Source organism: Phalacrocorax carbo, chromosome 3 (genome assembly GCF_963921805.1).
Source record: "Phalacrocorax carbo chromosome 3, bPhaCar2.1, whole genome shotgun sequence".
Taxonomy (NCBI): domain Eukaryota; kingdom Metazoa; phylum Chordata; class Aves; order Suliformes; family Phalacrocoracidae; genus Phalacrocorax; species Phalacrocorax carbo.
The window spans coordinates 69,844,666-69,867,606 of NC_087515.1; the positions used below are offsets into that span (position 1 = coordinate 69,844,666).

At 39.8% G+C, this 22,941-nt stretch overlaps 1 protein-coding gene across 6 annotated transcripts in view; it reads left to right on the forward strand.

Annotated features, from left to right (window-relative positions):
• The window catches only part of LOC104052150 (microtubule cross-linking factor 3), a 54,246-nt gene that overhangs the window by 16,573 nt on the left and 14,732 nt on the right, over positions 1 to 22,941 (forward strand). For 2 of the 6 annotated variants that reach the window (XM_009513327.2, XM_064447326.1), the window contains exons 1-2: positions 14,253 to 14,478; positions 21,336 to 21,442. Coding sequence is in view for 4 of the 6 variants with exons in the window: in XM_064447327.1 (XP_064303397.1) it covers positions 10,957 to 11,028; positions 11,684 to 13,015 (1,404 nt within the window). In the remaining 2 variants the exon portion in view is untranslated. Of the gene's footprint in view, positions 1 to 10,956; positions 11,029 to 11,683; positions 14,479 to 21,335; positions 21,443 to 22,941 lie in introns of those variants that run through there. The other 4 variants (XM_064447330.1, XM_064447328.1, XM_064447329.1 and 1 more) reach the window with 4 other exon arrangements.

Below are 22,941 nucleotides of genomic sequence, written 5' to 3' on the forward strand. Positions count from 1 at the left end.
GAGCATGTGTCAAATGAGCGGGGGCTGAGAGAGCTGGGACTGTTCAGCCTGGAGATGTTGGGGAGCAGCAAGGGCTGGCTGCTCCCTGCGGGGTGGGGAGTTCTGGGGGATGGCACAGCCGGCAGGGCAAGGGTGTTGCCAGCCAAGGCCCAGTCCCAACCTACCCCATTGGGGTGAGCAGGGCAGACCCAGACATCATGGCCAGGTTCAAACAAGAGTCCAGGTTACCAGGCAGGTCTGAGGTGAAGCTGGAAAGCCAGTCGAGGGGTGGATCAACAAGGCCCATGGCTGGACACAGGAATAGCTGCAGTGAATTGGAGGCCAGTACTCCTCTCACATAGCTCAAGTAAGACCTGAAGCCCCCTGGGCTGAGCTGAAATGGGGCTCCTGGGCCCAAGGGCAGGGTGTGTGGGGAGGACCCAGGTGAGGCTGGTCAGGGCCACTGACGCCTGTGGGTGCCCTCAGGGCCCTGACAGGAGAAGAGTGGAGGGCTGGGGGTGGTGGTGTAAATCTTACCAACATGCAAATGTGTGAAAATACTTGATAAGAGGGTGTAAAGAAGGAGGAGTCAAACTTTTTTCAGTGGCGTCCAGTGACAGGACAAAACCAAACTTTTTTGTGAAGGTGGTCAAACACTGAACACATTGTCTATACAGGAGGGAGTCTCCATCCTTGCAGATATTCAAGAACCCCCCAGGACGTGGCCCTGAGAAGCCTGCTTTAGTTGACTCTGCTCTGAGCAGTGGGACTGGACTAGATCTCCAGAGGTCCCTTTCAGCCTCAACTGGTCTGTGATTTTTCTCAACTCTGTGGTCTCTACTTGTTAATAATAAGCAGAATCTAATTTCTCATTTTGCAGAAGGGCGTACATGGGTTAGAAAAGGTCACTTTGGGAAGGGGAGAAAGGAAATGGTTTCCAGGTTACTTCTATTAAACAGGGAGGGTTCAGGGTCTGTCCAAATTGTTTTTCTTCTCAGACAAAATACAGTGAGTGAACAGGTCAGAGGCAGGTACATGCTATCAAGCAGGTCATTTTTCCTGCTGCACTGATATGTATGGTGATTTGTGCAATACAGCTGTACACGCATGTGTGTTTGTGTACAAACTACTAAACCTTCTATCAGGCAGATACCTCACATGCAGTAAGGTGAGTGATGTACAAAGAACAAACTACAACAAAGAAAGTACTATACACAGTACAGCGGTGGGGAAGACTGGCCAACAAATGGCTTCTGTGACCGCGCTGGACAGGAGTAGACTGTATGTGTCAGCTGTATTATTAATTGACTACTGGTGTGCCAGCTGTGTTCTACCTCTGGACTGCCTTGTAGGTACTACCCTCCAGAGAGCAGAATGACATGTTTTAAGCCACCTTCTTCTTTTAGACCCTCTCATTTGCATACACATATAGCCATATTCTATGGTGTATGTCACTGCATATTAAATAGATATCTGTCACTTGACAGCGAGAACAGCCAGGTATAGGGTGTGCTGAGCTATGGGATCAGCCCAGCTGCTCTTCTGAATCTCTTGGAATCAATACTAGTCAGGAACAAGAACTCCAGGCTTTTGATGTTTGCTCACTACATTTTTCACTTACCACAGTGTTCATAATATCAAGAAATGCAACCCCCCTGACATTTTAGCAGATTCAGGTTTTGATAATGCTTCATAGTTAAGAGTTCCAAGCACTGCATTTCTCATTCTGAAGTAAAGGACAGTGAATTAACCTTTTCAATATGCAGGTGTGCTCTTCTGAAGTATTTGTTTCTGCTGAGATGTTTTGACATGTGATTATTTTTTTTCCCATTGCTAGTATTAACAACAGCATATATCTAGATGTCTAGAACCAGACCTGTGGGTATCTATTTTGCTTTGTCTGATCCTAGTTGTGTGATTGCATTAATTGACTTTGGCTATCTCAGCAATGAATCCAGGTTAGTATAATAACCAAGCTCTTTGCTTAGGTCACAGACGTATACTTGCACTTAGAAGGTATTTGCCATGCATCTGTTTCCATCAGTGTTGTGTATAATGAGAGGCTTCTATACCCCTATAAAGCATGACTGATGATGACATCCAACTGGCCTAATTACCAAGAGTGTTTTATATTACAGGCTTGGCTGAATTATTTTAATTTTAACAGATGCTAACAGTTTAGATCTTTTATTAAATGATTAATTAGAAGCACCAGTGACAGTATCCCAGAAGGACTTTTGAACTGGAACATTGCCTTGATGGTACACATAGATACACTCAAAGGTTCATTTTCCTTGTGGTGTGCTTCTAGGAGTATTGTTTCTGAGTTCCCAAATTTGGGTCATGCATTCAGAAATTATGAGACCAGAACTGTATGGTATGATCAACCAGTCTGGCCTCCTCAGTAACATGGGTCATAAAGTACCCCCAGCTATTTTATTTAATCGTATGCCTAGTTTTTCAGAAAAGGGTGCTGGTCTGTGTTAAAAATGGACACCTGAGAACAGTCTACCATAACTGTGCCTGAACTGACCCAGAAACAGTTAAACCTTTGCACCTCCCTTCACATCTGAATTTGCTGAAAGCTAGTTACCAGCTGGGAAACATATGTTCTTACTAGCATGCTAAATTTAAGAGTCCAGCATCAATGCTTTGGTGTTGTGTTTTGTTTTTTTTTTTAATCTGCATCTAAAAATTAAGCATTTAACCTAAGTTAGGAATTTGGCGTCCCTCAAAGGAGAAAGATGGGCATTACTTGGGAGTGATTAATTCCAGTTGTCTGAGGGTTTGGCTCTGTGGAGAGGCACATCCCTTTCTAGTTATTGCACAGTGAACTTTGGTTTTGACATCTGCATCATAGGACTAAGCTAAGCCTTTTGGTCACAAAATTATATTTGGACATTATTTCAGCTGATTATCCTTTATGACCCTGTAGTCTTTTTCAGAGATGTGTCTTTTCAAGAGACCTTCTATATTCTTCAGGCTGTTTTCCTATTGTCTTAGCATAGCTTTCACTCCTTGTTCTTCCGTATGTATCTTCATATTTAGTCATATTAAAACAGATATTATTTGATTGCACCAAGGTTTGTATCAATGACTGTCCTTTTCAGTATTTAACATTTCTCCAACCTTTAATTTATCTGCAGTCTTTATCCAATATTATTTTATGTTTTTTTCCAGGCAGCTGCAAAAAATGTTAATTAGTGTAGGACCAAGAATTGATTCTTGTGTAACCCCATTAGGACTGCTGTGGCATTCATTTGCAGGTGATTTGCTGGTTCAGTGGCATTTATGATAAATGCTGAAGAGTTGGATGTTTGTTCATGATAACTAGTTAAAAATGCAACGCATTGATCAAATATTTATAATGAGCTGAAGGCCATCAGACTTCATTTCAGAATGAGATTTTCACATTTCTAGCAAAGTGAACCTTTAAATTACAGTCTTAAGTCAACTTCTACATGAAGGTTTTAAGTCAGCCTAAGAGCCACAGCCTCTTCCCATGCTGGGAATAAGTACTACCCTTAAGAACCTGGGCAAGTTTTATTTAGGGAGAAGAGTCATCATTTAGGAGGATGAGGCATGGGGATCAATCACAGGTTTCTGGCGTTTTGTAGTCAGTGAAGCTGCTGGACACTCTTCTCTGGCCAGTGCTGCAATATTCTCCTTCCCCTCATCTCCATCTTTGCATGGTTGAAATACCAGGAAAAGCACTGGGTGCAGGCTTATGGGAGAGCAGACTGGTATCAGAGTGAGAAAGGTAGGTGTGGGGAAGTCCCAACTGCTAAAATGTCTTCCTTCCATTTTAGTTTCTAGCCTCCATGGTTTATTCTTCCAGAGCACCTTCTTTACATGAGCTGCTCCAAAAACCTAACATTAAAACTTAGATTTAATTTGCGGCAGGATCACACTGGCATAACTTCAGAGCACTTCAGAGTCTGATCGTCTGTTTTTAATAACCTAAGTTCCTGAACACCCTTGAAACTTCCCCATATGTTGTACTACGGAAAATATTTTTCAGCCAATTTACAATTGGCTAACTTTACAAAACAACTTTCCGAAGTAAACACAGACAAAAGAAGATATGAAGAGTAACAGAAAATCCCTCCTTATAGTCAGAGGACAGAGTGGTGATTGCTGACATTTAAGAGATGGATTTCTTTCCCCTGTCAACAGAAAATCTTCTGCTCACTGCTCAGGCTTCTAGAACAAGCGCAGATTTCAGAATTTTGCCTACCTGAATTCATCTTAAATTTTTGCATCCTCTCAAATGAACTCTAAAATACAAATTTTTTTTGTGAGATGTCCCTCTAACTGAAGGTGTTGTCTAAGGTGCACAGTCTCGTAGGGCAAGCTGCAAAGCTCCTTTTTCTGCTGTGTGCCTACAGACTTACAGAGATGTGTCTGTTCTTGATGCTATTCTACCCTGTGAATCCAGATGAGGGACTGTAAGAGCTGCCTGTGCATTTAATACAACTCTTCAGTATGGAATGAGCTTGAATGCAAATGTACACGTGTGACCAGCCCACAGCTTTGCAGAGCTGGCTTCTGTATAAATTTCCAGCAAGCAGTGTAGAGGTGCATATTGTGTGCAGAATTATTCTTATTTTCCTTCTCATTACTTTTCAGTTCAACACTAACCTTTTTTTGTTGGGATATGGTTAACTACACTTCGGTTTATATATATATATACACATTTTTGTAACGAAGGCAATGAACCTAATCTGGTTATTTACACTTTCCCATTCTCATGAAAACATCTTTGGAATCTCTTCTGAGATATTCTTCTAAGAAGACTGAAAAAATATACACGTGATAATAGGTGTGAGAAAGAAAACTCTTTTCAGATTTGGCAAAATCTCATGTGTGTTTAATTCATAACTGCCATATCCATCCATGTCTGTGACTCTGATTATTGCTATTGTTATGTGGGTGTTTTGAACTATGTTGACATACTGTCTGTCATACTGGTACTCCCAGATAAAGGCTGGGACAGTGCCTTGTACTTGGCATTCTGCAAACCCTGACAGAGACTGACGCTCTTCTCCCAAAAAAGACAAATCGCTGAGCTGACAAATAAACAGCAACTTAGGAAGCCCTAGGAAATAGGTTCAACTAGCATCGCTATGCAACAACATACCTTATTCCTGCACTTCCACTCCAAAATATTCATGGTCTTCTGAGATATGCTTTTGCATTTCAGGATGAGGGAGCCCAGTGCAAGCTGACTGTGATTTTTGCATCAATAACGAGGCCTACTTGGATAGCGCTGGGGAACTAAGCAGGTCTAGCTCTTCCATCTTTTGAAAGGTTCAAATGGCAGGAGACCTCTTCCTCTTCAGAGAAGTTGTTTCCACTGTTTTATGATATCCTGATGGATGAAGGAGTGTGTAATCACAGAAAGCAAAGTATTAGAGTTTGGCCAGCTATTTGACCAGGCCATATGGAGAACTTTGAAAAGGCAGCTTTCATCTTCTACTGCTCAGGGTTTTTTTTTTCAAATAAGAAAAAGAAGGAAGCAAATGTAATGGAAGCATAAATGTACTGCTTCATTCTATGCATTGCAAAGAATGCTTTTACCTAGTTATACCACGGAGTCATCATTATTTGCTCCAGCAATGTGGTTTTTGTTCAAAATGCAGAAGGTTTCTCTAGGTAAAGTGCAAAGGTGTATCCTTTTCTCTCCTTTTATTTTTTTGCCTCATTTAATTGGCAAATGAGTAATGGTAAAGGATCTGAAAATGATAACAGAAATAACTCCTAAAAATTCAAATGAAATAATGCAAATATTGGAGGGCAGCTCCTCTTTTCTCTTCTGCAATATGAAGTAATTCAAAAGACTACATAAGATCTATTTTTCTCTCCATGGTGAAGTAGTAAAGATTGCTTTCACTTTGTATCATTCCTCAGCAGTGTTTTTAAATATGCCAGTTTTAATATGAAGAGAGCATTGCTAGAGCTAGTAGGGGTATGCTTAGTATTTTCTTCATGGACAGGGGTGCTGTGCTGCTTTGTGTTTCACCTATACCCTGCTTTTTCTTTCCTGCCGTAATTTTGCAAGGAAGTAGAATACTGAAATACTCAGGACTCCTCCTGCCTTTGAAGTGGGGTGGACGGAGTAAAGGGTTGTATCGTTCTGTGTGCTTGTGCCAATGACAGACAAAGGCAGTGTCTTAAGTTTATTGCTGGCAAATAGCACTGACAGAGTTGCAGAATAAGGGAGACATTTATAAACATGGATTTTTATTTTTTAGGAGAATATGCATTTTCCATGTGCCAACATGGATAGTGTCCATTTAGTTTTTACTATGTATTGTAGTACATTGAATTAGAGTTGGTGGCAGTAAACTAAGTCTCTCTTGCGTCTGTTTTGATCCAGCTCCATGAGCTGCTTCACCATATTGACTGAAGGGAAAATGCAGAGAGGGTCTTAGGGCAAATTTCCATTTCCCTGGTCATAGTCACTCCGTGCAGACAGAGACAAGTTTGTGCAGCCCAAAATTTGTTCAGTTTTCAGTGACTTTTCAAGGCTGTAAAGATGGTGTTAGGTTTGCTCTGATTTTGAAAGCTCTGCAGACCTGTCACAGCAGCTGTGAGACAGCTACCCGTAACTGTGTACAGTACAGTTGTGTGCAGATGAGAAGGTTCAGTTGCAGGTCTGGAGATTCAAGATGCTACACACCCTTTCCCTTAGCCTGCTCTGTGAGGAGAGATAAGGGCTGCTATGGGGGCTCTGTGCACCAGTAAATCCCTTTATGTGTCAGCAATTCGTCCTGTGGTTGCCTGCATTGATTTTTAGATCGTATACCCCCAGATCAGGCTTGAAATAATCAAACCTAAGTGTCTTGAAAAGTCTTGGTATGTTTTGCTTAGGGCTTCATTATTAATTACTGAGAGATTTACTGTAGCGTAGGATCAGGTAGGGAGAATTTGAGTTGATTTTATAGCTTTCATACTCAGTAGAGTGTGATGCTATTATTTCTGCATTATGTTACTCTCAGAGTAGATTTCAGGTCTTTTTACACCTGAGAAGCACTGAGCATCACAGGTGATATTAAGACTGCACATTTGGCTTGCAGTTTAGGGCTGGCAAGAGAAGGATTGTACCATCTGGTGTTGAGAAGTGCTTAGCATCTGCAGCAACACATTGGATAAACTCCAGTGAAGGTCACTGGAGAATTGATGCTGCTGAACATCACAACAGAATTGCCCATTGCATGTGATCTGGCGTGCGTATAATACGAACGTTATTTGTTATCTTATCTAGACTGTGGAAACTTCTCAGAATTGCCAGAATATGCGCGGAGCCCCATGTGCGCTGGTGCCATATGGTGAATGCTAGAATAGTCAGGTCAAACCCAGTTTTACCTCCTAGTCTTTTCAGAGGTAAGCAGAGATTTTACAATATAATGATACATGCCCCAGTTGCTGGTCTTACTATCCCCAACTATGCTGTTGAAATATTTCATTAGTACTTGAGCAGTTTACCAAATTCTCCATTGTAGAAACAGTATTATAGGCACTTTTTGCTTATTCTTTTCTCCTGCAGATGGGTAACTTGGTTCAAGGTTATTAAAATCGTAATGCTGTCTGGTAAGCATTACTGACCAGAGAGTGCACAAGCAGCAGTGTTATGTTTCTTACTTTACTTCTTTTTTTTAAACTCAATCATTAGAGTGAACTGAATATGATTTTTAAAATTATATGGAAGGAAAATTATCTCAGCCCTCAAAGTATCCTTCACAACACTCTCAACAGAATATGAGGGGCAGAGTTTTTTGCTACAGTTGAGAAGACAGCAGAGGTGGCTTTTAGTGATACACTGTGAAATGGGGAAAGGATCAACAAGTGAATTATATTAAAAGGTGATCTAACACACAAATCTTTGAATAAACAGATTTTGTACATGAAGGTGGCTGAATCACTCACTTGCCCTGTCTAACATTTTTAGTATGTTAAAACAAGCAACATGCAGACAGCTCTAATAGTGTCCAGTCACAGGCGTAGTAAGAAGATTCACTTGCAGGAGTTTGGGTTGCTATTTTTGTTTTTGCCATATGCTTAGAACATTTTTTCCTTTTTCTGTTTTACTTTGATGAATTTACTTTCATTAGCAGCAATAAATTATTTATTGTTGAAAATTGTACTAGCCTACTCTTCCAATCCAAGGCGTGAGAGAAAGGATTGAAAGAGTAGCCACTGTAAACTGTGAAATGTACCTCTGAAAAAACTCTCAACAATTTATTATTTGTAGCAGGTTACACTGCTTGATATGTGGCATTCTTTGTTCAGTATGAGTATTGCCTTAGTGCCCTAACATGATGTTATGGAGCACTGTGATTTTGCAGATGTCATCTGTCAGCTAAGATGTGCAAGTGAGATCTTAACCTCTAGTGATCAGAAATTGTCTTGTGCTGTTTTTCACACGAAAAAGATCATACCAATTCCAGCTGGGCCTAATCCACTTACCCAAATCATCCTGCTAATTGAATTGTTCATGTTCTTCATTGCTTTCTGCTATAAAATTTTGTTGCTAAACACTTTCATTGGTGAATAACACAAGCTCCATGGATGGTTTGTTGTAATTCAAGTAGAGCAGAATAGAAAGTAATGCCTAGTCATTACATAGCCACAACTATTGTTTTAATTAAAATGTTGCTATCCTGACTACCAAAAGGAATACGAAAGACATAGAGGGAAAGGAAGAAAACCAGATTTTTCATTTTATGTCAAGCCTACCGAAATACTTTTTGCTCTCTGTAGTTTCTCTTCTTTTTTTTTTTTCTTTTTGTCATGCGAAACTTTTTCATGTTATCTCTTACCTTCTGAAAAGTTGTAGGATACACAAAAAGCCATAGCTCAGCGTTTCAGAACCTCGTTATATCTGGAGAGATGCTGAGCTCAGCAGGGTGAATAGAAGGCATTTAGGTAATCAAGCACATATATAGTTTAACTATGCCGTAGTTATTTTATCAGTGGGTGGTATTGGCAAGAATTTGGAGCAAGAAGTTTGCAGTGCTAACTGATTTGAAAAGGGTTTTTTCAGTGATAATACATAGTGGTATAATTAATGGTCATACAGAGGAGGGAACTGCTTCTCTGAAAGTTAAACACTTTATAGATTTGCCAATTCAAAAAGAAAAACAACAAAAAAACATCCACATGCATATACCGTTTCTGCAATAGGATTACTGATGGGTGACCCTGGAGAAGAATAATTATGTTTGTAGACTGGATCCCAAAGTTGTTTGCTGTATATTTAAAGGGGAAAAGTGAGTTAATTTAACTAATTTTTTTGTGTCTTTTCTGGATTCCTTTACAAGCCTGTGATTCACAGCTATCCAGCTATCTAGCTATCACAGCTAATGATCTTTGATTTTATTGTTTTGTCTACTGAGAGCATTCAGTGTTTCTGCAAGAGACATAAAAATTTTAATTCTGGTTCTTGGTGGACCAAGCTGTGAATTTTAGTTCTGATTCTGAATCTGAGGTCATTTTTCATAATTCTTGCATAATCCTATAGTAAATTTGAGCAAAAAGCCTCATGAGAAATCATGTTTTGTGGTTGCCCAGATTTATACGTGAGTCATTTCCATGGCTTTGACTTCTCCTTTGGAGCGAGCAGTCCATGAGCTTGGTATTTGTTATGGGGATGATCTGCAAAAGAAAGAGAACAATTGGTACCAGCAGGTGAATAGTGCACAGGATTGTTATGTACGGCACACTCGCCCACTCTACTCTGTTCCTTTAGGATAATGAACATATTTAACTCCCACTGTATGGAACTGGATGGCTTTTAGATACAGCTGCATTCTCCCCTGGCTGGTGAAGGGAAATGCGTATTTCATAGCAGCACAAAGGATCCTTCTACCAGAGAATAGTCTCAGAGGGGGGTGGTGTTGGTTGTATCACTGCCCTGCCTCAGGGCCTACATTTTACCTGGGGAACATAAAAAATGGGAACAGCTGCAAGTGGGATGTTATGTATTGACGTATTCTCTCACTCACTTTCCTCTCTCCTGCTGTTTTCTTGATGATCTGTATTGGGTGTTGACAGTGGGATGGTTGCAGTTGTTTTCCACTGCTACCGCTTGCCCACTAATGAACTTTCTACTGTCAGCAGTTATGAGACTTGCTGGATATGCTAGTAGGCTTCGATCCCAGTGCATCCTGCTCTAAAAGCAGCAGTTTCTTTTCTATTTGCTTTGGCTACGTAGCAGATGAGAAGACACCTAAGAAGCTTGTTCATATGGTGCTGCATACATGTGTTTGCATGGTGCTGTTCTGAAGTTAATGTGCTTTGTTTCTCACTAGGACATTGTAGTTTGAGCAGTTTTAAATTGTATTTACTTGAATATGTTCTGAAAACAGAACAAACCTAGCAACCAGATCTACATGTGAGTTTGTCTGCACAGAGTTTGCCTACAGTGTACACCTACAGAGGTGTGACCTGCAAGCTTGAAGCCTGTGGGTGGGATGCAGAGAAAGGTGTGTAGATGTACACTCAGTTCAGCTGACGGGGTCTCAGTGACACTATTTTATGTAGCTTGCCTACCACAAAACCTAAGGCTACATGTCTGGCTAGACACATCTTCAAGTGCCTTGGCCCCATCAGGGTTAATATAAATGGGCAATCTGGGTTTCACTGCTTGTCTCAGCTTTCCCATCTGTACTTTACCACTTGGGATACCAGCTTTCTTACCTCTCTTGTCATGTGTTAAACATTCATTATGCACTAGTCTTAAAATGTGTTGAATAAAAAAGGTAACAGACCGACTAAACCAATACTTTATTTGTATAACATCGCCGTGTCATTTTTGGGCAGCTGTGTCTCCCCTCTGTATTTGGTGTATCTCAAGGATTACAAGAAATTAATTCCTTTATAGTTGCATTTGACTTGCTATGTTTTAAAAAAGTGACTGGATTATGTACCTCTTTAGTGAAATATTCCATGCATCTCATTTTGTTGTTGTTGCAGCAATCACTGAAAAGAAGAGGAAGCAAAGACCTACCAAAATCAGAAAAAAAGTCACAGCAGACACCAACAGAGGTATGTTGTAATAACAGTAGCCTGGACTTTCAGGTGAAGGCTTCAGGGACACTCTGGAAATGATGTACATGATTTGTAGATTTGCAGTTTGCTTGCTTGCTTGCTTTGCTCTTTGTTTTCCTGTATGCTGTGAAACAAAGAGCTCCTACCCCAGATCTGCAGGCAGACAACACTATGTCAAGGACCACCTAAAGAAACGCTGGTGCTGCAACAGAACCCAACAGCTTTCATGTACTCTATATTTTAGGCAAAATAAATAAATGGGAGCACCAGTGAAACAAAATAATAGGCCCTTTGTGTGCTAACTTCAGGATTTTTGAACACTGTGAAGTCTATTACAATGTTGCAAGCCTAGAAAATATAAGGATTTTTTACAAGCCCCTCCCCCCCCCCCAGTGTATTTCGTGGGGACTGTGCAAACTTCAATCACAAGTGAAATAGTCTTTTCCCCTCTTTTAAATTTATTTATTTCCCTCTCTTTAATTTATTATTAATTATTAATTATTATTATTATTATCAGTGGAAAAATGATTGCAGGAAAATCTCTTAGTATCTAAAGCTATGTACCTGTGATTGTGTGAATTTAAGACCACCCACTGGAGGCCTCCTGTTTTACATGAAGTTTCTTCAAATACTACTTTTTCTTTTTTCTAAGGAGGACAATGAAGACCTGAAATGTCAGCTACAGTTTGTCAAAGAAGAAGCAGCCTTGATGAGGAAGAAAATGGCTAAGATTGATAAAGAGAAAGACAGATTTGAACATGAACTGCAAAAATACAGGTCATTTTATGGGGATTTGGACAGTCCCTTGCCAAAAGGTGAAGCAGGTGGGCCACCTACCACAAGAGAAGCTGAACTCAAGCTTCGATTGAGACTTGTGGAGGAGGAAGCTAACATTCTTGGGAGGAAAATAGTGGAACTAGAAGTAGAAAATAGAGGACTGAAAGCAGAGCTTGATGATTTAAGAGGAGATGATTTCTCAGGGACTGCTAATCCGCTCCTGGGAGAGCAGAGTGAATCCCTGTCAGAATTACGACAGCATTTGCAGCTAGTAGAAGATGAAACAGAATTGCTGAGGAGAAATTTAGCTGATTTGGAAGAACAAAACAAGCGCATAACGGCTGAGCTGAACAAATACAAGTACAAGTCTGGGTCGCATGAGAGCTCTAGGCACCATGATAATGCAAAGACAGAAGCGTTACAGGAGGAGCTAAAAGCTGCACGAATGCAGATCAACGAGCTGAGTGGCAAAGTCATGCAACTCCAGTATGAGAACAGAGTCTTAATGTCCAACATGCAACGCTATGACTTGGCCTCTCATCTTGGGATCCGTGGCAGTCCCAGAGACAGCGATGCAGAAAGTGATGCAGGAAAAAAAGAGAGCGATGATGATTCCCGCCCCCCTCACCGCAAAAGGGAAGGCCCCATCGGTGGGGAAAGCGACTCCGAAGAGGTACGCAACATTCGATGCCTGACGCCCACGAGGTCTTTTTATCCGACACCGTCTGGGTGGCAGAAAAGCTTCACTGACAGACAGCAGATGAAGGACATTCGCTCTGAAGCTGAGCGGCTGGGCAAGACAATAGATCGCTTAATTTCCGACACAAGCACTATCATAACAGAGGCGAGAATTTATGTAGCTAATGGGGACCTCTTTGGACTGATGGATGAAGAAGATGATGGCAGCAGAATACGTGAGCATGAGCTTCTTTACCGGATCAACGCACAGATGAAGGCCTTCAGGAAAGAGCTCCAGGCTTTCATAGACAGACTCGAAGTTCCAAAGTCTTCGGATGATCGAAGTGCAGATGAACCTTTGTCAGTGAGTCAGGTAGACTTTTACTTATTACGGCCTACAGGTAAAAAGGCTCTGCTGAGTGAATTAAGCCTCAAATTTCATGTATGGCACATGAAAATTCTTCTTTCTAGACAGTGGACAAAAATCGTTATTTCTTACATTATTTTATATCCTCATTTGGCCATATGAAACCTTGTTCTTCCAGTGGAGATGTTTGTGAACAGTGAATAAGTCTGGTCTCCTGGAAATTAAAAGAATTACGCTCTAGGAGGTGGAAGATTTTACTCCTTTCTGGCTTTGCAACTGCATTTGCCATAGTGGTGCCTTCATTGCCAGTCATGGCAGTGCAGACAGCATTTTTGGCACATAAATGAACATGATAGTTTTCTTAGTGGTTGGGTTCCTGTTAAATGAATAAAAAGAAAATCTTATTAATTTTTAACAGGAGGAAAGATTAAATTTCCAAAATTATAGAGAATATGACATGCCACAGAGAAAAATAAACCATGCAAATCTACTTTAGAGAGTCACAGAGCCACATGGTCGTGTGAATATTGGAATTGCTTTAACTGATTGTGTCTTGTTGAAGGCCTGTGCTTACATACAGCAGTGACTAGCATATTTTCTGTAGTTCATTTTTATGCAGAATTGTTCCAGAGGGGTTTGGGGAAGCAAATTCCTTGCTGACTCAAGATCTTTTGCTATGAAAATGAAAATTACCTAACCTTATCTTATCATGCAATCCTATAGTTGGCAAATCTTGTTATTGCCTATGGTATTATTCAATGTTTTAGTAAGTCTCTTGCTGTGTTAATTTACTTTGTGCTGTCCTGCTACTCTACAGTTAAAGTAGTTGCCAGGTGAAGCTGAAAGCTATTGTTTCTTATTCCTATGCTGACTAATTAGTCTTTTGTTTCCTTGTATCAGAAAGTCACAGACGCAGTGAGTTTAAAGCTAATCAATTACTATACATGTATTGCATGAAATCAAACAGAAACGGCATTTAGCATGCTCACTTTCTGATCTAGCAATAGCTCTGAGCTTGTAGAGCTCCCATTAGCTTAAAGGCAGAGCACTGCATGGGCTTATACAAATATAAAGCAAACTAATTAGTATTTTCTCTAAACAAATAACAGCAATAGTTAAATTGGGCATTTCAGGGCTTGACCATGCAGAACTCCTACTGAAGTCAATGGGAGATGGGCACTTGGTCCCTCCACAAGCATAGTCCGATTCACTATTTATTTTGTTGGAAGTTTGGACTTGCTATTCCATTAATTGACTGTTCTCTTTGTCTTTGTATTTACTTTCCCAGATGTTCCAGCCTATCATTTTACTTATTCTCATCCTTGTATTATTTTCATCCCTTTCATACACAACAATATTTAAACTTGTCTTCCTTTTTACACTGTTTTTTGTACTGTAAGCCATTCATCATTTACTGTTCATTGTAGTATTATTTTCAGTTTGTTTATTTTGTCCACCCTCCAAGATAAGAAGTGCAAGAGACATAGTTTCTGTAATAGCCACTGCTGTAAAAACACTGAAGACTACTTGTTTGCCAAAACCCAAACAAAACCAAAAATCCTGCAAAAAAACATACCAAAAAGTCACCCAGTTGAATAGGAAACCCTCTCACCATGGTGTTCCAGGTAAGCAAACAGAAAATGGTATTTTTCACTTCGTCTGGTTTTATCATTTTTGAATAAAGATTTCCTGAGTGACTGGAACCAATTTAGTATTCATTAATTTGCACCAAATCAGAAGTAAAACAGAAATATGCAGAGTGGGTGTGAGGAGTCTGTTCCTTTCCTCTTCCCACTCCCAGAAAAAGAATTTGTATTCTAGCCACATATGAATAGTAAAACCACATTCGATGTGTATTCTGCAATTGTATGTCACAGCTTATAAATGTTTTGCATGATTGTGATGATAATATTTTTCAGCACTGTATTATGTGGATTAGACACCATGGAGGGGACAAAATCAGAATGGTTGGTATATAGAGCACTATATCTGGAAATGTGGCAAGGAGCTGGAGCCCCTGAGAATGAGCTGCACAAGGAGGAGTTATCAGAAGAGACAAGGAGTTTTCTGAGAGATGTAGGCTGGCTGCATTCTCTCTGTGCTCTAAAAAAATGTCCATGCTACAGTCTGACTTGAACTGAAGAGAGTGATGCTAGTCACCTTGTCTGATGTCAAATATCTTTTCCTAACAGCCTAGTTTATCAGATAATATTTTCCGATCTGTAGCCACCAGGGCTCTGGATCCTCGCTTTAGGTTTCAGAATGAGTTTTGAATGAACCTGGTAATTCTTGGCTTGCTGAGTGACCTCCATCTAACCATGCCATTGGTAGCGAGCGACCATAGGCGAGGGAAGCTTGTGTACATAGGTGTGCATCAATAGTCACTGTATATTCCTGTCCTGACTATGAGAGGCTGCACTGAGAGTACAGGCAACTCATGATCTTTCTGTCACACTAAACATAGGCAGTTCCTACAAACTGTAGATCACCCACTATGAATACCTCACCTGAAATGCCTAGTGGAGCTCAGTCGTCTGTTTTATTCAACCTATGTTTTTTCTCACTCAATGACTGAGACCCACAGATGTGAATTCTCCAAAGGTGATCATTTACGAGTAAGTGATTTAATGAATTCTTTTTTTGTGTAGGTACCATGATAAAAAAATCTAGTAATAAATAAAGCAGCTGTTTTTCTAGCCTGCAATAAGGATTCCCTTTGATTTATCATGCACTGTAGTACTGTTCACTTAACCCATTCTCCAGTGAGAACATCTAATCTCTGTGGCTGGGTTGTGTTCTGCTGTCTGAAATATTAGAGAGACACTGTTTTGAGGGAAACTGCTCAGAGGGTAGCAAAGGTTGGGCAATAAAATTTATTTTATGAGAATGAAAAGAAATTAGTATACTCACAATATTCAGTATTATACAAAGCTTGTGTTTTTCTCTGTTTGTCTAACTTTACCTCTGCATACTCTGCAGCAAGTGTAGTAACCTTGATCAGTTAAATCACTTAACGTTGATTTAATCCAAGTACTTATTCCTACCAGGGGATGTTGTCATCCTTATTTATTTTGTAGTTAGCAAGATATGTCTAAAGGAAATTATAATCAATATATGTAAGATTAATAGATAGCCTTGCCTGGCATTCTGTTTAAAGAGAAAGTCAGGCCCCAAGTAATTTTGAGGAGTTTCTAAGATGCTCTAATTCATGCTCAGTTGCCTAAAAGTCAAGTTCCGCATATTAGAAACTATTATGGCAACATATGTCAAGCATATCATCCCTTCACAGTGAATTTCTCTGACTGTACAGATAGTTCTCAAATCACTGGGAAAAGGCAACTGCTTGAGAAATTCTTTTTTTTCCCCCCATGGATTTGCAATTTGGATGTTAAATTATAATAATTTGAGGCTTAAACTTGTCATATCAAATCTTAGCCAAGACTGACTTTTTGAGTTTCTTTCTGTTTTAGTGTCCCTTGAGGGAAGGACAGATCATTTGAGTTTTGTGAAATGTTTCTGGCTCAATCCCATAAAAGAGAAAAAATCATGCTTAAAGCTGATCTGAAGTTTATATATTTCTCAGCCTTGTATGTAATAAAGACGAGTAGAGAGGGTTTGATTTACACTGAGTGTATCAGTAACAGTACTACTGTAAATTAGTAGGAAAGTTTGATACACTGAATTCATACATTGAATACATCTTGGAAGTAATTGGGAAAGATTTGCTTCTTTCTAGAAATCAGAAAAGGTGAGGATGAACCTCTTGAGAAAAGATGGAGATAACCTCTGCACAAGACTGGCAATTATAACCCCAATGATTTCTCACAGTGTTTTCGTGCATATAGCTGGAGCTTTCCTCATGCTAATTCCATCAGGCATCAACAAAGCAAATCAAAGCTGAGACCTTTTGGGACATTAAGGGAGCTATTGCACAGGCTACAATCTGAAATTAAAGCGTACTGGAGCATGCAAAATAATTTTAGAAGCTCCCCACAGTCTTTGAATCTGACGAGCAAAGAGAACGGTGAGGACCCTGCAAACCTCAGTACAGAGAAACCTCAGTGAGAAATGAGATGTGTGTTTCATCTGCTTCTGCATTCAGCTTGAAGGGAATGATTGGAGCTGCTTATCTGTTTCTCACCAGATACTGCAGAAAAGTTCACAGCCCTCCATTTTTCACTACTTTAAAAGCTGCTGAGAAACCTAATAAAATCAGTATGGACATCTCTCCATAGCCAGAAGATAACATCTAGCCAAAGAAATGTGTGTTCTGCCTCTTGCCAAATGGAAATAACCTGGTCTCACAAAGAAATGCAATAATTATACTTATCAAGAAAGGAAGCAGATTCTCCCCACTCAGTTACTGGCCTGGTGGGCAAAGTCCACTTCACAGGTGAATAAGTAAATGCAGCTGAACATGTCCACATCTTCTAGCAGGAGCACATGGGACTCAGGCAGGGCAGAGCCAGAGAGAGCACTGCTGATTCACTAGATTCTGTGTGCCGCATAGCATCTAATTCTGAAGAGCGATAATAAGAATATAAGATTTTGCTTTTATGTGGCAACAAGCTGGATATGCCAGGTTGCCTATCAGTTCAAATCCCACTTAAACCAATAGCATATTCACAGTTCCCATTTTGGAATATTCTGGCAAAATATTAATATTTTGGCAAAAATGTCATTGAATTTTAACCCTGAGATTGCCTTAATTTTACATTTCTCTGAAAGATTGAATTTCTGATTCCTGTGTTCCCAGGAATTCATTCCATGTTCTTTCAGAGATCTTGCATCTATAGATTTAATTCTGACATTTTTACAACTGTGTAAATAGGCATTAACTCCAATGAATTTTTGTCATTTAGAAAATAGATGCATTTTTCCTTTATTGCAACCAGATAAATTCAGGTAAATTTGTTTCCTATTTAGAGTCAGCTCTGAATGCCCTGACAAAATACCTCTACAAGTGTTTTCTTTACTGTTACTGAAAAATTACCGTGATACTAGAACGATCATCTTCTCCAGGATCAGAGATATTTCTTTCAACCAAAAATATCCGTGCCTGAAGCTCCAGTTAGAGACAGAGTAAGTGTCTGCTGACACATGTCACCAGTACTTCAGAATCAAAACTAGAAGAGAGCAGGTGCTATAGTGCAGAAATATGCCTGGCAGTTGGAAAATAAAAAATTGCCAAAAACATGGCTGTCTAAACATGTGTTATAAAAAGAGATGAACTGCAGATGAACTTTGGGGGTTGTTTACAAAAACAAGCAGAGCTTTAGGATATTAGATGCCCTTCCCCTTAATCACCCCAGAATTTGATAGGTGAGTAGGAGACTTCTAAAGGCATCAGTATCAGGGACGTAATTCCCATTGGCTTACATTTCTGTCTCTGATTTAATGCCAGGGGAAGTGATATTCAAACCCAACTTTTGCCATTACACATGCAGTTGCCTATGGGGAAAATTACGGTGGCTCTATTTAAAGTAAACATCTAAAGTATCTGCCACTGATTTCCAATGTAACCTTGGAGAAGTGACATGACATAACACTTTGTTGGCTCCATTTCTCCATTAAGTTATATATTATTGCAGAAGTGCACAATAGTAAGTGGAGACAGAATTTGTATTCCCTTCTGCCCATTCCTTGATTTATATATCCACTCCTGAGATGTATTTGACAGGATTATCAAGGTGTAAATCATTCAGGAATCTGATGTTGTGTTTGGCAGCAGTGCTGTTCTTCCTTCTTGTTGCCAAATTTACGTGGACACAGGAAAATAGGTGTGCCATAACCAAGCTAGTACAGCAGAACCAAAGATGCTCTAAAACAATCTTGAGCGCAGACTATTAACCAGAATACACACTACTGTGAGTATATAATCAGATTATAGCCCATGCTGAAACTAATGCTGCTTTGTCTTCAGTCTTGCATGATGAAGAGAAATTTAGCAGAGGGCTTCTTTAAAATGCCCTTGCGCCTTCGTTGCTGAGGTGCTGACTTTAAACACAAGCAGAGCTGATACCAGGTATGGACAAAGTACACTCTGCCTGTGGAAGCAGCATGTCAGATGTAATAAACCTACAATAACCTTCCTGCTTATTTTGCCTGTGCCAGAGGCTGGAAAGCCACATTTGCTGCTTTGTCTGCTGCTGTTGGGGAAGGGACGGTCTCTGTTGGAAAACTTTTTTTCCTCAAAAGCAAAAGTCACAACTGCTACACTTGGTGTCTGGAGCAATGAGCCTAGGTTTTTAGAGCTTGCTTCATGTTTTCTTTGTCCCAACTTTTTTCTGCCCTTCCCATATTAGACTGAGTTTAACATGGCCTTTTAACCTATGGGTGGGGTCCAGCTCTCTTCTCCTCATGAGCCCCTCAGTCTTACACATTCCTAATTCCTCACACTGACAGAAATGTAGGATTTTGCCTGTGTGAAAACTCAACCCTGGGATTTAGTCCATTGTTTTCTTTAATTTTGCTGTGTTTGGCTTCAAAAAGTTAATGTAACAAGACAAGGGGCATTGAGTTAGCAATATTAAAGACACAGCCTGTGCTGATGGATAAGAGTAAAAACCGTCTTCAGAGTCTGTCTTCATCAGCGGTGGCGCAGCTGTGCTGGCTTCAGGGAGGAAGCAGTGCTGTGGCACCCAGCCTCCAGCTGTGGGCTCAGTTCTGCTCCCAGGCACTTGGGCTTCACTCCCAGCCATGTCAGCTGGCATGTTGGGACGTAACCTCCCAAAAGAAAAGTCACACTGTTGCTTTATAAACAGGGAGTTTTAAAATCCTCAGAGTTTAGAGGCTGGGGATTTTCTTCAGGAGCATTCAGTCATGTACTTGGGCATCTTTGTTCAATTTTTTATAATCTTTTAAATTTTCACAGGCAGCCCAAGTCCCATTATTCATGTTACACAGGAGCAGAATTAGCACCCCAGTAATGTATTCAGAGACTTACAGCTAGACCATATAAGGAGAAAAAATGTGTTTTCTCTGAAACCAGCTTTGGTATTTACTATAAAATACACCCAGAGCTAAAATTTTTATGCTGTGCATGGATTTTATCACAGATAAAATTATTGTTCTAAAGAGAAGAGTGCTGACTAAGCAAAGGGGGTGTGAATCCTCATATTGTGTCCTTTATCTCACTGATCCTCTTGTCATCAGCTGCTCTGCCCACAGAAATATACGTCACTCCTGCTTAGTGCATTCGAAGACACCCATCTCATAGCAGAATTTGTCCAGAGTTTTATGCTGCATGAGCCAAGTACTTTGTGGCCCTTTTCCCGGTACACGTGGGGACAAATGTTCCCAGAAATGTGAATTTTCTGACTGGGTGGTCTCAGTCATTGTCCACAGACGCTTCCAAGCACAAGTACCCAGTGGGGCACTGGTATATGGGTGAAGCTTCTGCCCGGGGATCTCAGTGTGCCAAATGAAAGCAATTTAACACATAGTGCAACAGCAGAGTTACTGTGGTGGGCAGAGGTACAAGGAACGAGCTGATCTCCTCGTGTGCAGCTCAGCAGGGGGAGCAGCTAAATTTTGCTACGCTGGCTTCAGGGTCTCCCATGGACTTTAACTTGCTGGATCATTTTTGTCGCATACGCTCCCTTCCCTCACCCCATGCCGACGCTTGCTATGGGCACTCCCAGTACTTTAGATCCAGGCCGAGGTGTTTTTGGACCTTCCTTGCTAGCCTTATGCCAGGGATGAGTCTCACTGCACAACGGAGATTTTCATCCAATTTCATGCACTTTGCTTTGCTGAGACACAAAGTATCTTAACAGACTGGTGAATCTGATCCAGAAACCTTATAAAGTAGCAGGAATATTTGGGTATATCCCAAAGAAACCATTATCACCATTCCCAGAGTGCAAGACAGTAGGATTAAACAGTGCCCAATAATTCTGCACTTCATAAGGGGTAGCATATTTAGAATACAGAAAATATTTTAGGGAGGAGTGATTTGCTTTTAGCTCTGTAAGATAGCTGTTAACCAAGAAAACTGCTGCATTAAACAAACTCCCTTTACAAAGCAGCTTATGAGGATCAAGCTGCAAAGCTCAAAATGAACATACTAAAAAATATAACCCTGAAAATTGGGTCTGGAAGGCAGCAAAGAATCTTTCTTTACAATATGGACGCTAATAAAAGAAACTAAAATTGCCTATTGTCATAGCTTTAATACTAACACTGGCTGCTTTGGCAAGCTTTAAAGACTGGACTGCACTATAAAACCTAAAAATGTCCTGGACTTGGAGTTGTTTACACAAAATATGAGGAGATATAAAGTTACAGAGCTGGGGGTTGGAAGAGATGGCTTTAAAACCATCCTCCGTGCACTGACGTCACGTGGAAGCCAGCTGCCGGGATGATGCTGAACGGAACTGTTTTTCAGTTTGCAAAAGTTGCGAAGTTATTCAAAGAGAGTTGCAAATGCTGCCCCAGTTGAAAGGTTGTGTCTCGCTTAGCTTTCTTATTTCTTTTAAAGATCAAGATTCGCAGAACTGGATCCCAGCTAGCTATGCATTTCATTGCTTTCACTGCTGTTTAGAAACGGACTGAAAAACTTCTAAAGGATTTCTTATTCCATGAAAGGTATGGTGACAGTGTATTTTAAATCAGTGTTTTTGAACAGTTAAGATTAAAAAAGAAAGCAAATTGCTAATGTGGCAAACAGTTATTTAAACATCTCACTAATGTTATTTATATGTAATGTTATTAATGTATATATGTATATAAAAACATACATATGTTTAGATGTATATTTATATGTACGTATAACATACACGTGGTGTTCATGTATGTTATATATAGTCTTTATTCTTAGAGAAAGACGTCATTAGTTCCCTCAGTTTCTTCAGAGCAGGCACAGATATATCAACAGAACAGGAATGACAGGTAGCATTGTGAGCACTTGAGCTTTCTTTCTTTCTTTCTTTCTTTCTTTCTTTCTTTCTTTCTTTCTTTCTTTCTTTCTTTCTTTCTTTCTTTCTTTCTTTCTTTCTTTCTTTCTTTCTTTCTTTCTTTCTTTCTTTCTTTCTTTCTTTCTTTCTTTCTTTCTTTCTTTCTTTCTTTCTTTCTTTCTTTCTTTCTTTCTTTCTTTCTTTCTTTCTTTCTTCCTTTCTTCCTTTCTTCCTTTCTTCCTTTCTTTCTTTCTTTCTTTCTTTCTTTCTTTCTTCCTTTCTTCCTTTCTTTCCTTTCTTTCCTTTCTTTCCTTTCTTTCCTTTCTTTCCTTTCTTTCCTTTCTTTCCTTTCTTTCCTTTCTTTCTCACTTCTTTTTTCTTCCCTTCTCTCCTCTTTCACTCACTCAGTTGTAGTTTCTTTTTATGTATAAACTGCATAGCATTGCGATACATGGCACACTTTTATAATTGAACAAATACATAAATTTGTAATTTCCTTAGTCATCTGAAATACACCACTGCTGGAAATATAATTTAATCGCTGTTTTTTCTGTAAAATCACGGGAAGATTCATTTATCTGAATGATTGTGCACATCCAATCTAATTAATCTCAGCTGAAAAATAACATCTCAGCTGATGTCACTGCAGACTATTTTCAGAAGTTGATGGAGGTTGGTTACAAACTATTTTGCATTTTTAATATGTGACTAGAAAGGGCATGGGTAAGACACAGGGGAATAATAACATTAACATCCAATAGTTGGTTAAAACATTTTTTGCTTGAGGAGGGAGGGCTAAAGGAAAGGTTCAGGGAAAATGCAGCTGATGTAGACAAAATTGATTATTTGCTTGAATTTGATTGCTGTAATGAGATTCTGACCTTGTCTAGGACATGCAGAAAGTGCCAATACTGCAAGAGCACAGATACTGTTCTGATCCACACAGCAAATTATAATGTGGCATTTTACCTCCCTTTGGGTTGCTTAAGCCATGTGAAATACCCATGGGGATGTTTCAGTGCACTATGCTGTCAGAGGGTATGCTACCAGGACTGCAGATTGGATTTTATTGCTAGTAGGGAAAAAAAAAACAAGCAAAAAAAAATACAACCCCCCCCCCCACCAAACACCAAGAAAAAAAAGGGGGAAAGAGTCATAGAATTAGGAGCTAAAACTCTCTTAATACAGTGG